At 42.2% G+C, this 13,364-nt stretch overlaps 1 protein-coding gene across 1 annotated transcript; it reads left to right on the top strand.

The window, feature by feature from the left end:
• Positions 1-4,381: 4,381 nt before the first annotated feature.
• On the top strand, positions 4,382-13,338 carry pcgf5b (polycomb group ring finger 5b). The gene is made up of 9 exons (XM_089011414.1): positions 4,382-4,568; positions 6,398-6,763; positions 6,834-6,930; positions 9,991-10,046; positions 10,117-10,176; positions 10,271-10,410; positions 11,278-11,376; positions 11,449-11,538; positions 12,954-13,338. The coding sequence occupies exons 2-9, from the start codon at positions 6,649-6,651 to the stop codon at positions 12,999-13,001; spliced, it is 705 nt and encodes a 234-aa protein (XP_088867540.1). The 5' UTR covers positions 4,382-4,568; positions 6,398-6,648; the 3' UTR covers positions 13,002-13,338.
• Positions 13,339-13,364: the final 26 nt, after the last annotated feature.

Below are 13,364 nucleotides of genomic sequence, written 5' to 3' on the forward strand. Positions count from 1 at the left end.
ACACCCAGGTACTTATAGGAGGTCACCCTCTCAATATCCGTACCCTGGATGTTCAACGGTGTAGGTGAGGATTGTTTCCTGCAGAAATCCACATCCAGCTCCTTGGTTTTGCCAGTGTTGATCTGGAGGTGATTCTGATGGCACCAGTCCAGAAAGTCCTCTGTCAGTCCCCTGTACTCCCTATCGTCTCCCTCTGTAATGAGGCCGACAATAGCTAAGTCGTCAGAGAACTTCTGAAGGTGGCAGTTTGGGGTGTCGTAGTTGAAGTCTGAGGTGTAGAGGGTGAACAGGAATGGAGCCAGGACTGCCCCTGCGGCGCTCCGGTGCTGCAGAGAAGCCTGTCCGACTCACAGTTCTTTACCCTCACGGTACAGTGGCCTGTTTGTGAGGTAATCTGTAATCTAGAATGTGAGATGATGGTCGACTCCGGCATGCCGCGGCTTGTCCCCCAGTAGGTTTGGCTGGGTGGTGTTGAAGGCACTGGAGAAATCGAAGAAGGCGATCCTCACCGTGCTCCCATCATTCTCCAGCTGAAGCAACGGCGAGTGGAGGAGGTAGATAATGGCATCCTCCACACCGATGCTGGGCTGGTAGGGAAACTATAGCAGGTCCAGCGATGAGCTTGCCAGCGGTCGCAGGTGGGTGAGGATGAGTCTCTCCAGCGTCTTCATCAGGCAAGACGTCAGCGCCACTGGTCTGTAGCTGTTTTCTTGTTACTCATCCAGTTATGAATATGATTCAAATACGTAGTTCTGAAGAGGAAAGTATAAATGTTTGCAATCGACGAAAGCAGTCCTTCCGTATCAATTCGAGCCATCTGGACTCCAATGTAGCGCCCAGAAAATACACAAGATGGCCCAAAAGCTCCGTTGGAAATGAACTGATTTGTCCGCTGGGAATTTGTGTAAATTTACACAATATGTGTGTTCCCGTTAGAATGGAAATGGTTTATTATTATTATTATTATTATTATTATTATTATTATTATTATTATTATTATTATTATTAGTAGTAGTAGTAGTAGTAGTAGTAGTAGTTGTAGGAGTAGTAGTAGTAGTATTATATGAGAATGTGCCCAAAACTGTCTGGATTCATGTCTGTGTAAGCTCTCAGTCGTACAGGAGTGGTCCATCGATGAGAAGGTTTCTTCAGCCGTTGTCTGTACAATTCTGAGGGATTAGGGAAATTTTTAGGATTTTGGGAAAATTTAGGGATAATACAAGTGGGCCTCAAGTGGGCCTCAATCGGCAGTACATTTGCACCTAAAAGCTAGCAACCACTCATTTGACGACAATGAGGTTAAAATCTTAGCAAAAGAACATAGATGGTTTGAAAGGGGGGTAAAAGAAGCTTCTCATAAAACAACTAAATGCTTCATTAAACCGGTCTGGTGGGGTGAGGTTCAATTTGGATCGTTCATACAATATCCTGCTTAAGCAAAACAGGTTAGGCAACATTCGTTATGCTGATGAGGTGATACCGGTGGGAGTGGGGTCAGTCGTTAGTTAGGAATGTAGGAACAATCAGTGGGGCAACAGGGAGGGGTCCTCTGCTCCCCCTCCAACCTGAGAGTAGTGACCTATCATAACTGTGTCCGGCGCCGCCATGCCTGGACATTAGGGATATATAAATAGGGCCGATACGACCAGTCAGACTTTAGTTCGCTGACGAAGTCTCTTGGATAGGAGGCGAAACGTCCGAAACCTTCAAAATTGTACAGATGACGGCTGAAGAAACCTTCTCATCGATGTCTGGATTCATCTTTGCAACGTTTTTGTTTCGTTTTCATTTAAAGGACAACCGAGGCCTCCGGACAAGTTGTGTCCATAATTTGTAAAATCACTTCAAATGACTTCTACTGAGCGTATTTTACAAAGATTCCACTGCATATAGCTATATTTTACGTTTTAAAACTCGCGCTGAATATTCAGGAAGTCTTGTTTTCGAGTTGATGACGATGCCTGACGTGACGTCACGTCTGGAACGGCCCTGTGCGAGAAAGCGACACACAATGCATTTTGGGTACTTTGTTTGGTCTGAGCGGCGGTAGTCAAGTGGTTAGCACACCACTGGCTTCACAGTGCAGAGGTCGCCGGTTCGCGTCCCACCCCAGCCTCCCTGTGTGGAGTTTGTATGTTCTCCCCAAGCCCGCGTGGGTTTTCTCCGGGTCCTCCGGTTTCCTCCCACACTCCAAAAACATGCATGGCAGGCAGATTGGCCACTCCAAATTGTCCCGAGATGTGAGAGTGACTGTTGTTTGTCCTTGTGTGCCCTGCGATTGGCTGGCAACCAATTCAGGGTGTCCCCCGCCTCGTGCCCGAAGACAGCTGGGATTTGCTCCAGCACCCCCCGCGAGCCTAATGGGAAGAAGCGGTATGGAAAATGGATGGATGGATGTTTGGTCTGAAATCTTCGTGTTGATCCGTGTTGATGGCAAAATTAGAAGGAAAAGACATAAATAACGCAATGGTGAATCGTTGTGTGTTGCATCAAGACTACTATTTGATACTAGTTGACACAAATTCCCAGCAGACAAATCACCCCATTTCCAACGAAGCTTGGGCGTCATCTTGTTCACATTCTGGGACGCTGTATTGGAGTCCTGATGGCTGGAATTGATACGGGAGGACTTATATAATTGAGTGCAAACATTTATGCTTTCCTCTTCAGAACTATTTGAATCATATTCTTAACTGGATGAGTAACAAGAAAGCATCTTCTCCGAATCTGAAGCCATTGTTTTGATTCTAGAGCATGGTAAGACGTCCTGGCGTGATGTCACGAACAAGGGGGCGGGACCTTCTGAAACTCGGCATCTCCGAGGTCATTTTGAAGTAGTTTTGGGACCCTTTAACTCATTTTTATTGGTGTTGTGCATTTGACTACAAATATCAGCCTGTGTTTTTTGGGCATTTTCGATGCTATAAAACGTTTTTCTAATGTCAGTTAGGAAACACAAAAAATGGTGTTGGTTGTCCTTTAAGGGGGATGATGATGGCGTGTTAGCAACCAGGCTGAAGAAGATGAGTAGCAGCTGGATGACGTCGGTGTAGGCTCCCGAGTAGAGGCCGCCCAACAATGTGTACCTGATGGCCACGCAAGATCCAGATTTTTTCTTTTGTTTTTCTCTATGTTCAATATTCAACTCTTAGTTATATTAGAGTTCAGAATCATGCTAAGTAGGCCCGGAAGTGAACCCGAGGCACACCTGCACAAGATGTGCTATCTAGCTAGCTACCTAGCTGGCTATCTATTTGCTATCCATTTGGTATCCATTTTCTATGTCTTTGCTATCTATTAGCTAGCTACCTAGCTGGCTAGCTATTTGCTATCCATTTGTTATCTATTTGCTATCGAGCTATCTAACTAGCTAGCTGTCTATTTGCTGTCTATTAGCTAGCTACCTAGCTGGATATTTATTTGCTATCTCTTTGCTATCTATTAGCTAGCTAGCTAGCTGGTTAGCTATTTGCTATCCATTTGCTATCTATTTAGCTAACTAGCTAGGTATCTATTTGCCATCTATTTGCTATCTATTAGGTTGCTACCTAGCAGGCTATCTATTTGTTATCCATTTGCTATCTGTTAGCGATCTGCTTTTTTTCCTTTTGGTTTTTCTCAATGTTCAATATTCAACTCTTAGTTATATTAAAGTTCATATTCCTGTTAAGTAGGCCCGGAAGTAAACCCGAGGCACACCTGCACAAGATGTACTATCTAGCTAGCTACCTCGCTGGCTATCTATTTGCAATCTACTTGCTATCTATTAGCTAGCTACCTAGCTATCCATCTATTTACTATCCATTTGATATCTATTATCTAGCTACCTAGCTGGCTATTGATTTGCAATCCATTTGCTATTTATTAGCTATCTGGCTTGCTAGCTATGTAGCTGGCTATCTATTAGTTATACCCCATCCACTTTCAAAAAAATGTGTCGGTTGTCCTTTAAATAGTAAGCCAACACTCGCAGAACTTTGCCGCCCAGTAATAAACAGACAAGATGTCTTTGCCCCAATCATTGGCACCCTGATTAGAAGCTGCATCTCAGTTTGACTGTTGAGTCACGTGAGCTGTGACAGCGCCGCCAGGAGAACTAAAACAATAACATTAAAAATGTTTGCATTTTTTTAAATTTAGATTTGTTTTTTTTCACTGACGTTATTTCGGTCTCTAACAATCTCTGATTAAATAGACACATAAACAAACAAACCTAAAAATAAAACATTTGAAAATATAGAGCTGAATTAATAATAATACAAATAATAATTTTTTATATTTTATCATAATTATTTATAATTTTTCTTTTATTGTGCGCGTATGTTAGGGTGCGCAAACGTTTACGTGTGGGGAAAAATCAACTTCCGCATCCTGGTGGCTTTTCCCGCCCACATCGACTCTTGGCTCTACATTTGACGAGCCGAGTGGACCGACTGGAGTCGAGTGGAGCCTCCAAATTCCGTGTTTTGTGTCCCAGCCAGAGCGCGACGACGACGGCGGGAGCGACGCAAGCGAGCATCCGGTTTGAGGCAGGAAGCGGCGAGAAAGCCAGCTTGACGTTCGGAGAGGTGATTTATTTATTTATTTTCCTTCACTTCTCCTCGCTTCCGGACTTAACTTGACGTCCTCCACCGCCACACAGCCTTTCTTGTCATTTTCGGTCTCACGCTCCCTCCCCCCTTTCTCCGTCCGTTCGATGCTTCGTTCGTGACGTCACAGCTGCCAACTTTTTCGGTAAGGTCGCGTCGTGGTCGGACGGAGCTTGGATACAAGCGCGTGATCGTGGCGTGCGCGCGCGATGCCCTTATTTGTCGACGTTATCTCGACACACCCGCACGCCTCCGTGCACATGATGACGTAAGGGGGAAGGTGAGAGACACAGGTGCGCGCTTACATACACAAACACACACACACACACACACACACACACACACACACACACACACACACACACACACACACACACCGACATCGTGATGGGACGCGCGCGTGTGAGGCTGGAGCGCTTATCAATGACGTCTTCGAAATTCCTCACTTGGCAGGTGGATGACTTCCGGTTTCAGATTTGAGGGGCGGGGCTAACGTGAGAGAAAGAACTAATGTGTTACATTCAAGACAAGCATGTTTAGCTTTCATCTGCTTGATGCAATATTTTAGAATAAAATGTACACTTTTCCAAGAACAGGAACCTGGCGACGACCAAGACATAATTCCAAAAATTGCAAACCCGTTGATATCGAAGTAGAGATCGAGTAGTTGTCTGTCGTGATCTTTTAACAATGCTACGCAAATAAAATCAGCATTCCCTGTCATGTATTCTGCTCAATTATTGCATTTATAAAGCCACAAAAAAAATGATTTTTGATCTCCGTTTTCTGTGATCTTTTCTTCACATGTTTATACAGTGATACCTCAATTTAGGACCTTAATTGGTTCTCAGAAAGTGTGTGTAAGGTGAAAAGTCTGTCTTCCAAACATTAATTTACCATAGGAAACCATTAAAAATGAGAACAATCCCTTCCCAGATCCCCATAAAACATAATTTGCTCCTAAATAAGACTTAAAACTACACAAAATAGACCTTATTTTATGTATAATAAATGTGCTATTGTATTGTAATTAAAAAAATTAACTGTACTGTATAATGATTAATAAACTAAACTAACTTAAAAATAAAATAATTCTGTTTTTTTTACTTTATGTTACTTCCGGGTTGAGTTGTTATTTATTTATTTATTTATTTTTATTTTATTTTTACTTTATGTTACTTGCTATCTAATAGCGAGCTAGCTTTCTATCTATTTGAGTTACTTCTGGGTTGAGTGAACACTGGCACGTGTGGCTGCCGCTGCTCACCCCCAGAAAAAATATCCTGTGACTGTAAAGCAGGGGTGTCAAAGTCATTTTTTGCCGCGGGCCACATTGTAGTTATGGTTTCCTCTCGAGGGCCGTTATGAATTTGGGGAACGTATGTTTAAATCCCTTCAAATATCACATATAGAGCACACAGCAAATTAATGAATAACTCGTTTTCAAATCTGAAATCAAGAATAATGACTTTTATTGTGGTTGACATCCAAAAAATATGAAATTTTGGCTCAGATTTTAGCAATCATCATGGAATTTAACAAGTTTGATTTGCTTTCGCGGGCCGAAAAAAATGATGTGGCGCGGGCCTTGACTTGACACCCGTGCTGTAAAGTGTCCTTGACAGTTTTGAAAGGCGCTTAGAAATAAAATGTATTATTATTATTATGATGATGGTGATGATGATTTTTATTATTATTAAAGTATTGCTCCAGGAATGTTCCAAAACATTTTTATGTACTTTAACTAGTACTAAGGGGTACAGTTCATTCATTGTGTTTTTGTGTTTGTGTGTCTGGTGCGATCGCAGTGGATTGTGTGATGAAGAAGGAGCAGTCGCCCCTTCATGGAGTGACCATGCGACTTGCGAACGCTCAGGGGATAAAAACAAGACCAGGCGTCGGACGCTTTTGTCAGAGTTTCTATCGGAATTTTCCAGAGGCTGCGCGAGAACGTTTAATGCAGTGGTGACTCGCTAACATGGAGCAGGACTTCACCCAGTCTCCCTTTGACTTCACTAACATCAACCACTGAAGCCGTGCCAGAAAACCCCTTTCCAACATGGCCGCCAGCGGAAGGACTCATCGAGTGCGAGACTTCAACCATTTCATCACCTGCTACCTTTGCGGAGGTTACCTCATCAAGCCCACCACCGTCACCGAGTGCCTGCACACCTGTAAGTCCACACGCGTTCCTTGAGCCCAGCTTGGCATGACATTTGAGCTTTTGCGTTTGTGTGTCCTCAGTCTGTAAGAGTTGCATCGTGCAGCATTTTGAGGAGAGCAACGACTGTCCCAAATGTGGCATCCAGGTCCATGAGACAAACCCCCTGGAGATGCTAAGGTCAGACCTCGCCGTACATCCTGATTTTTCTCATCGACTTCCTATTTTTTCATCTGACAGTGATACCTTGGCTTACAAACTTAATTGCTTCCCAGAAATTGTGTGTAAGGCGAAAAGTGTGTATTCCAAACATTCATTTCCCGTAGGAAACCAATAAAATGAGAATAATCTGTTCCCATGTCCCCGTAAAACATAATTTTCAACTAAATAAGCCTTAAAACTACACAAAATATACCTTATTTTATCGATGAGAAGGTTTCTTCAGCCGTCATCTGTACAAAAGTGAAGGTTTCGGACGTTTCGCCTCCTATCCAAGAGACTTCGTCAGCGAACTAAAGTCTGACTGGGCGTATCGGCCCCATTTATATATCCCTAATGTCCAGACCTAGTGGCGCCGGACACAGCTATGATAGGTCCCTACTCTCAGGTTGGGGGGGGCGCGGGACCCCCCCCTGTGGCCCCACTGATTGTTCCTACATTCCTGACTAACGATTGGCCTATTACCCCCACTCCCGCCGGTATCACCTCATCAGCATAACGACCCTCATCAGCATTGCGAAAGTTGCCTAACCTGTTTTGCCTGAGCAGGCTATTGTATGAACGATCCAAATTGAACCTCACACCACCAGACCGGTTTAATGAAGGATTTTGTTGTTTTATAAGAATCGCCTCTTTTACCCCCCTTTCAAACCATCTATGTTCTTTCGCTAAGATTTTAACCTCATTGTCGTCAAATGAGTGGTTAGTAGCTTTTAGGTGCAAATGTACTGCCGATTGAGATTATTAGAAATCTGCCTTAATACTACGTATTTTCAATTTCGGGAAAAATTTTATAAACAAATCCATGGTTGTGCTATGGGCTCACCAGTCTCACCCATAGTGGCTAATCTTTACATGGAAGAGATGGAGAAACAGGCCCTCACATCCTTCCCAGGGACAAAACCTAGACACTGGTTTAGATATGTGGACGATACTTTTGTCATAATTAAGAAACAAGAAATTCAATCCTTCACAGATCATCTCAACTCTGTAGACTTCAACATTAAATTTACTCGTGAGGACATTCAAGAGAACCAACTAGCCTTCTTGGATTGTAAAGTAATTATAAAAGAGGACAGAGCGCTAAAAACAGAAGTCTTTAGGAAGGCTACGCACACTGACCAATACTTACTTTTTGACTCTAACCACCCTTTACAACATAAACTAGGAGTTATCAGAACCCTCCAGCATAGGGCTAAACTAATACCAACTAGCACTGAAGGTAGAGAAAAGGAGTCAAAACATATCAGGAGAGCACTCACTAACTGTGGGTACCCTCAGTGGTCATTCAACAAATGTCAGAAAGAAAGAATAGCGAACGAAACCAATAATTCTCAAGATTCTAAAAGGAGAGGAGTAGCAGTACCGTACATTGCAGGAGTTTCTGAAAAATTACAAAGAGTCCTTTGGCAACATAAAATTCCTACTTATTTCAAACCGATAAACACGTTAAGGCAAAAATTAGTGCATCCAAAAGATAGGCTACCAAATGAAAAACAAAGTAATGTAGTTTATTCCATACATTGTAAGAATGAAAATTGTAAAGAGCAGTACATTGGGGAGACTCAACAAATTCTCAAAAAAAGACTTTATCAACATCGCAGGGATAATACTAGTGGGCCTCAATCGGCAGTACATTTGCACCTAAAAGCTACTAACCACTCATTTGACGACAATGAGGTTAAAATCTTAGCGAAAGAACATAGATGGTTTGAAAGGGGGGTAAAAGAGGCGATTCTTATAAAACAACAAAATCCTTCATTAAACCGGTCTGGTGGTGTGAGGTTCAATTTGGATCGTTCATACAATAGCCTGCTCAGGCAAAACAGGTTAGGCAACTTTCGCAATGCTGATGAGGGTCGTTATGCTGATGAGGTGATACCGGCGGGAGTGGGGGTAATAGGCCAATCGTTAGTCAGGAATGTAGGAACAATCAGTGGGGCCACAGGGGGGGGGGGGTCCCGCGCCCCCCCCAACCTGAGAGTAGGGACCTATCATAGCTGTGTCCGGCGCCACTAGGTCTGGACATTAGGGATATATAAATGGGGCCGATACGACCAGTCAGACTTTAGTTCGCTGACGAAGTCTCTTGGATAGGAGGCGAAACGTCCGAAACCTTCACTTTTGTACAGATGACGGCTGAAGAAACCTTCTCATCGATGGACCACTCCTGTACGACTGAGAGCTGACACAGACGTACCTTATTTTATGTATAATAAATGTGTTATGGTATTATAATTAAATAAATAAACTGTACTATGTAATAAAGTCGTTTTATTTACCTTTGTGATGCTTGTTGATGGCTTGTGTGGGTTATTTGTGGAGCCTGATTGATGGGATATTTTAACCTTGCAGTCACCTATCAAAAAAGTTGAAACGAGTCCAAATTTCACTATGTTTTCTGACCATTTCACTTTTGTTTTTTTTTTCACCTTTGTTTTTTTTTGTTTCGAGCTCTGTTGTCTCCCTTTCGTGTGTGTGTTTCTGTTTCTGTAACCCCTCTCCCCACTTAATGCTGCGTGTGTCCCCTCCCCCGTCTACCACAGATCTTGACCAATCACGTGCGACTTTAACCGATGACTGGGGGCGGGGAATAGAGGAAAAAAAGCCGGCTGCCATTTTCAGCTTTGTTCACTTCGGAGATCCAGCTCCAAGAACTGGCTCGTTTGCAAATGACACATCACTCATTGTGGCGCTCCGTGTGTTTCCCGAAAAATAGTTCGTATGCCAAGATTATATTCCTGCGAATTTAACGTTCGTAAGGTGAAAACTTTGTTAGCTAAGGCGTTCGTAAACTGAGGTATCACTGTATTTCCGTTTTTTACTTCCTGTCTGTCTCACCAGACGTCTTTTTCCATCGGACGCAGCTTTGTTTTTAACCCTGTCGTATTTCCTGACTTTTCACCTCACTTCCTGTTTTCTACGTGTACTTCCTGTTTGTACTCCTCTCACTACTTTTTACTGTTTAACATCCTTTTCTTTTCCTCTCAGTTGCCCTTCTTAAGTGTCATCTGCTTCCAGGTTGGACAACACTCTGGAGGAGATCATCTTCAAGTTGGTTCCTGGCCTTCGAGAGCGTAAGTGCCGCATTTAATGTCGGCTTTATGGTGACGTTAATGTTGACGCTGACATCATTCTGTTGTCCAGAGGAGGAAGAACGAGAGCTGCAATTCTGGAGGAAAAACCAACGCAATGAGAAGCTCCCAGGTGACCACAACAACGCATGCTAACGATCTAACCACTTGTCATGTCATAGAAACAGGAAGTAGAATAGTGTTGATGTTTGTTTCTTGGACCGTAGATGACATAATGGGGGCGGGGCTTCCTGATATGATTGGCGCCGCTGCCGGCGATGACGACTATCACAGGAGTGACCCTCAGATCGCCATCTGTCTGGATTGTTTACGCAACACAGGCCAGGCCAGCGAGACTAGCGTCACGGTAATAATAATAATAATAATACATTTGATTTCCAAGCGCCTTTCAAAACTCTCATGGTCACTTTACAGTCACAGGATAAGTTTTTCTTTGGGTGAGCAGCGGCAGCCACACATGCGCCAGCGTTCACTCAACTCGGAAGTAACTAAAATAGATAGAAAGCGGGCTAGCTTGCTAATAGATAGCTAATACTTAGCTATCTAGATTGCTATGTAGCTATTCAGCAAATAGTCAGCCAAATAGCTAGCTAGATAGCCAGATAACCATTAAGCTAATAGATAGCCAACAAGATAGCTCATAGATTGCCAGCAAGATAGCTAATACATAGCAAATAGATTGCAAATAATAAAAATAATACATTTCATTTCTAAGCGCCTGTCAAAACTCTTATGGTAAATAGCAAATAGCTAGCTTCCTAGGTAGCTAGCCAAATAGATAGCTAGCCAGCCAGCTAGTTAGCTAATAGCTAGCTGTCCAGATAGATAGCCAGCCAGCTAGATAGCTAATAAGTAGCAAATGGATAGCAAATAGATTGCAAATAGATAGCTAGCTAGTCAGCTAGCTAGTCAACCGGATGGATGGATAGATAGCTAGATAGCTAAATGGATGGATGGATGCATTGATGGATAGATAGATGGATGGATGGTTGGCTAGATAGATTGATGGATGGATAGCTAGATAAATGAAAAGAAGTGGAGATAGGAAAAAGAAATAAGAGTAAAGACAAAAAAGTGAAATGGGATGAAAGAAAGTTGAGCCAAAGAGTGAAAAAAGAAAAAAAGAATAGGCATAAGTAATGGCTGGCTTCATACTTGCAAGGGTGACGCGCTCTCCGGTCGCCACTTAATTGTTTTTGTGTTTCTCCATCAGGATCTGATGAAAAAATTCATTCGCTGTTCCAGTCGCGTGACGGTGGGAACCATCAAGAAGTTTCTCAGCCTCAAACTCAAACTGCCCAGCTCCTACGAGGTCATTAGCGTTACCATTAGCATGGGCCGCGATGCTCACCATGCTAACATGTGTTTGTGTTTGACGTCCCAGCTGGACGTGTTGTGCAACGGCGAGATCATGGGCCGAGATCATACTTTGGAGTTCATCTACATGACCAGGTGGAGGTTACAGGCCGATAACGTAAGGAGACCGCCGCCTGCAACATATATTTTCGAATATTCATTTTTTGAGGCCCCTTTTTTTTTACATCGTGTTTTAAGTCATGTTATTAGGTCATACATTTGATCATGTGATACAGTAAAGTCTCGTTATATCGATATTCAAGGGAGTCCGAAAAAATATCGATATAACCGGGACTATCGATATATCCGACCCTGTTTGCATGTAATTTTCTCTGTGCGTGCATAGAAATAGTATCGATATAACCGGGACTATCGATATATCCGATATCGATATAACGAGACTTTACTGTATTAGTTTACAGACATTGGCTATTTAGTTATCATTTTGTCTTTTATGATTTCATTTTTTTTGATGATATATGAGGACTTTCATTTATGACAATTCATTTTGTGATGTTGTGTTTTGTTTTGTCTTTTTTATGTCATAATCTGCCATCTTTTTTTTATTTCATAGTTTGCTCTCATGGTTTATGGTGTCGTGTTTTATGATGTATGTTGTTGTCATATATATTGTTATATAAGATATAATAGACAGAATTGATAGCTAGCTAAGTAGCTAGCTAGCAGATATAGGTTTGAAAGGTAGATGAGAGAGAGAGAGAGAGAGATTCGCTAGCTAGGTAGCTTAGCTAGCTGATATAGATTTGATAGATATATGATAGAGATTCGCTAGCTAGCTGATAGAAATAGAGTTCAACGTTAGGTAGCTGGTAGATACAGAATCGATAGCTATCTAAGTAGCGAGCAATCTGATATAGATATGATAGGTAGATGATAGAGAGAGAGATTCGCTATGTAGCTAATAATAAATATACTTTATTGTTGCTAGCTGGTAGATTCAGAATCGATAGCAATCTAAGTAGCTAGCCAGCTCATATAGATTTGATAGATGGATAATAAAGAGAGAGAGATTCGCTAGCTAGCTATCTTATAGAAATAGAGTTGATCATTAGCTAGCTGGTAGATACAGAATTGATAGCTATCTAAGTAGCTAGCTAGCTGATAGATTTGATAGGTAGATGATAGAGAGATTCGCTAGCTCGCTGATAGAAATAGAGTTCAACGTTAGGTAGCTGGTAGATACGGAATCGATAGCTATCTAAGTAGCGAGCAAGCTGATATAGATTTGATAGGTAGATGATAGAGAGATTCGCTCGCTAGCTAGCTGATAGAAATAGAGTTCATCGTTAGCTAGCTGGTAGATGGACAGAATCGATAGCTAGCTAAGTAGCTAGCTAGATAGAGAGATTCGCTAGCTAGCTAGGTTATAGAAATAGAGTTGATCGTTAGCTAGCTCGTAGATACAGAATATACATTTTAAAATCCAATACATTTTTTTAATGATGTCATGTTGTGACTTGTTATACATTGCAAATTTTTTAATGTAATCTTTTTGGCCTTCTTGCCTCATAGACGTATCCCATGGTCCTGGAGTACCGACCGCGCATCGATTTTGGATGACATGCGCCTGCATGCACACACAGACGCACACACGCACGCATACACACACGCATACACACACGCATACACACACACACACACTTGCAGGGTGTAATTAAGCTATTTTTGTAGCGCGTAACCATGTCGAAGTATTTTTAATGCTTGATAGAAATAATATTCAAGAGGACTAATATATGAAGACGTGTGTACGTACATGTACTGTATGTGCCTCAAACTTCACTTTACATATTAAATGTTTTTACAGTGGCTTGATTGGTCACATGACATGGCATCAATCACGATGTCATCGAATAAATACGTACAGATTGTTTCTTGAGAGGAAATTGTGTTGCCTGTGGATTTCTTTTATGTTTTACGATTTTG

The sequence above is a fragment of the Hippocampus bargibanti genome, linkage group LG13, assembly GCF_051943395.1.
Source record: "Hippocampus bargibanti isolate YZ-2025 linkage group LG13, ASM5194339v1, whole genome shotgun sequence".
NCBI lineage: Eukaryota > Metazoa > Chordata > Actinopteri > Syngnathiformes > Syngnathidae > Hippocampus > Hippocampus bargibanti.

Excerpts from the sequence above, each read along its gene's own strand:
- pcgf5b (XM_089011414.1), top strand. The coding sequence starts at position 6,649 with ATGGCCGCCAGCGGAAGGACTCATCGAGTGCGAGACTTCAACCATTTC. Across the intron at positions 6,931-9,990 it reads AACCCCCTGGAGATGCTAAG|GTTGGACAACACTCTGGAGG; the intron begins GTCAGACCTCGC and ends ATCTGCTTCCAG. Across the intron at positions 10,047-10,116 it reads GGTTCCTGGCCTTCGAGAGC|AGGAGGAAGAACGAGAGCTG; the intron begins GTAAGTGCCGCA and ends TCTGTTGTCCAG.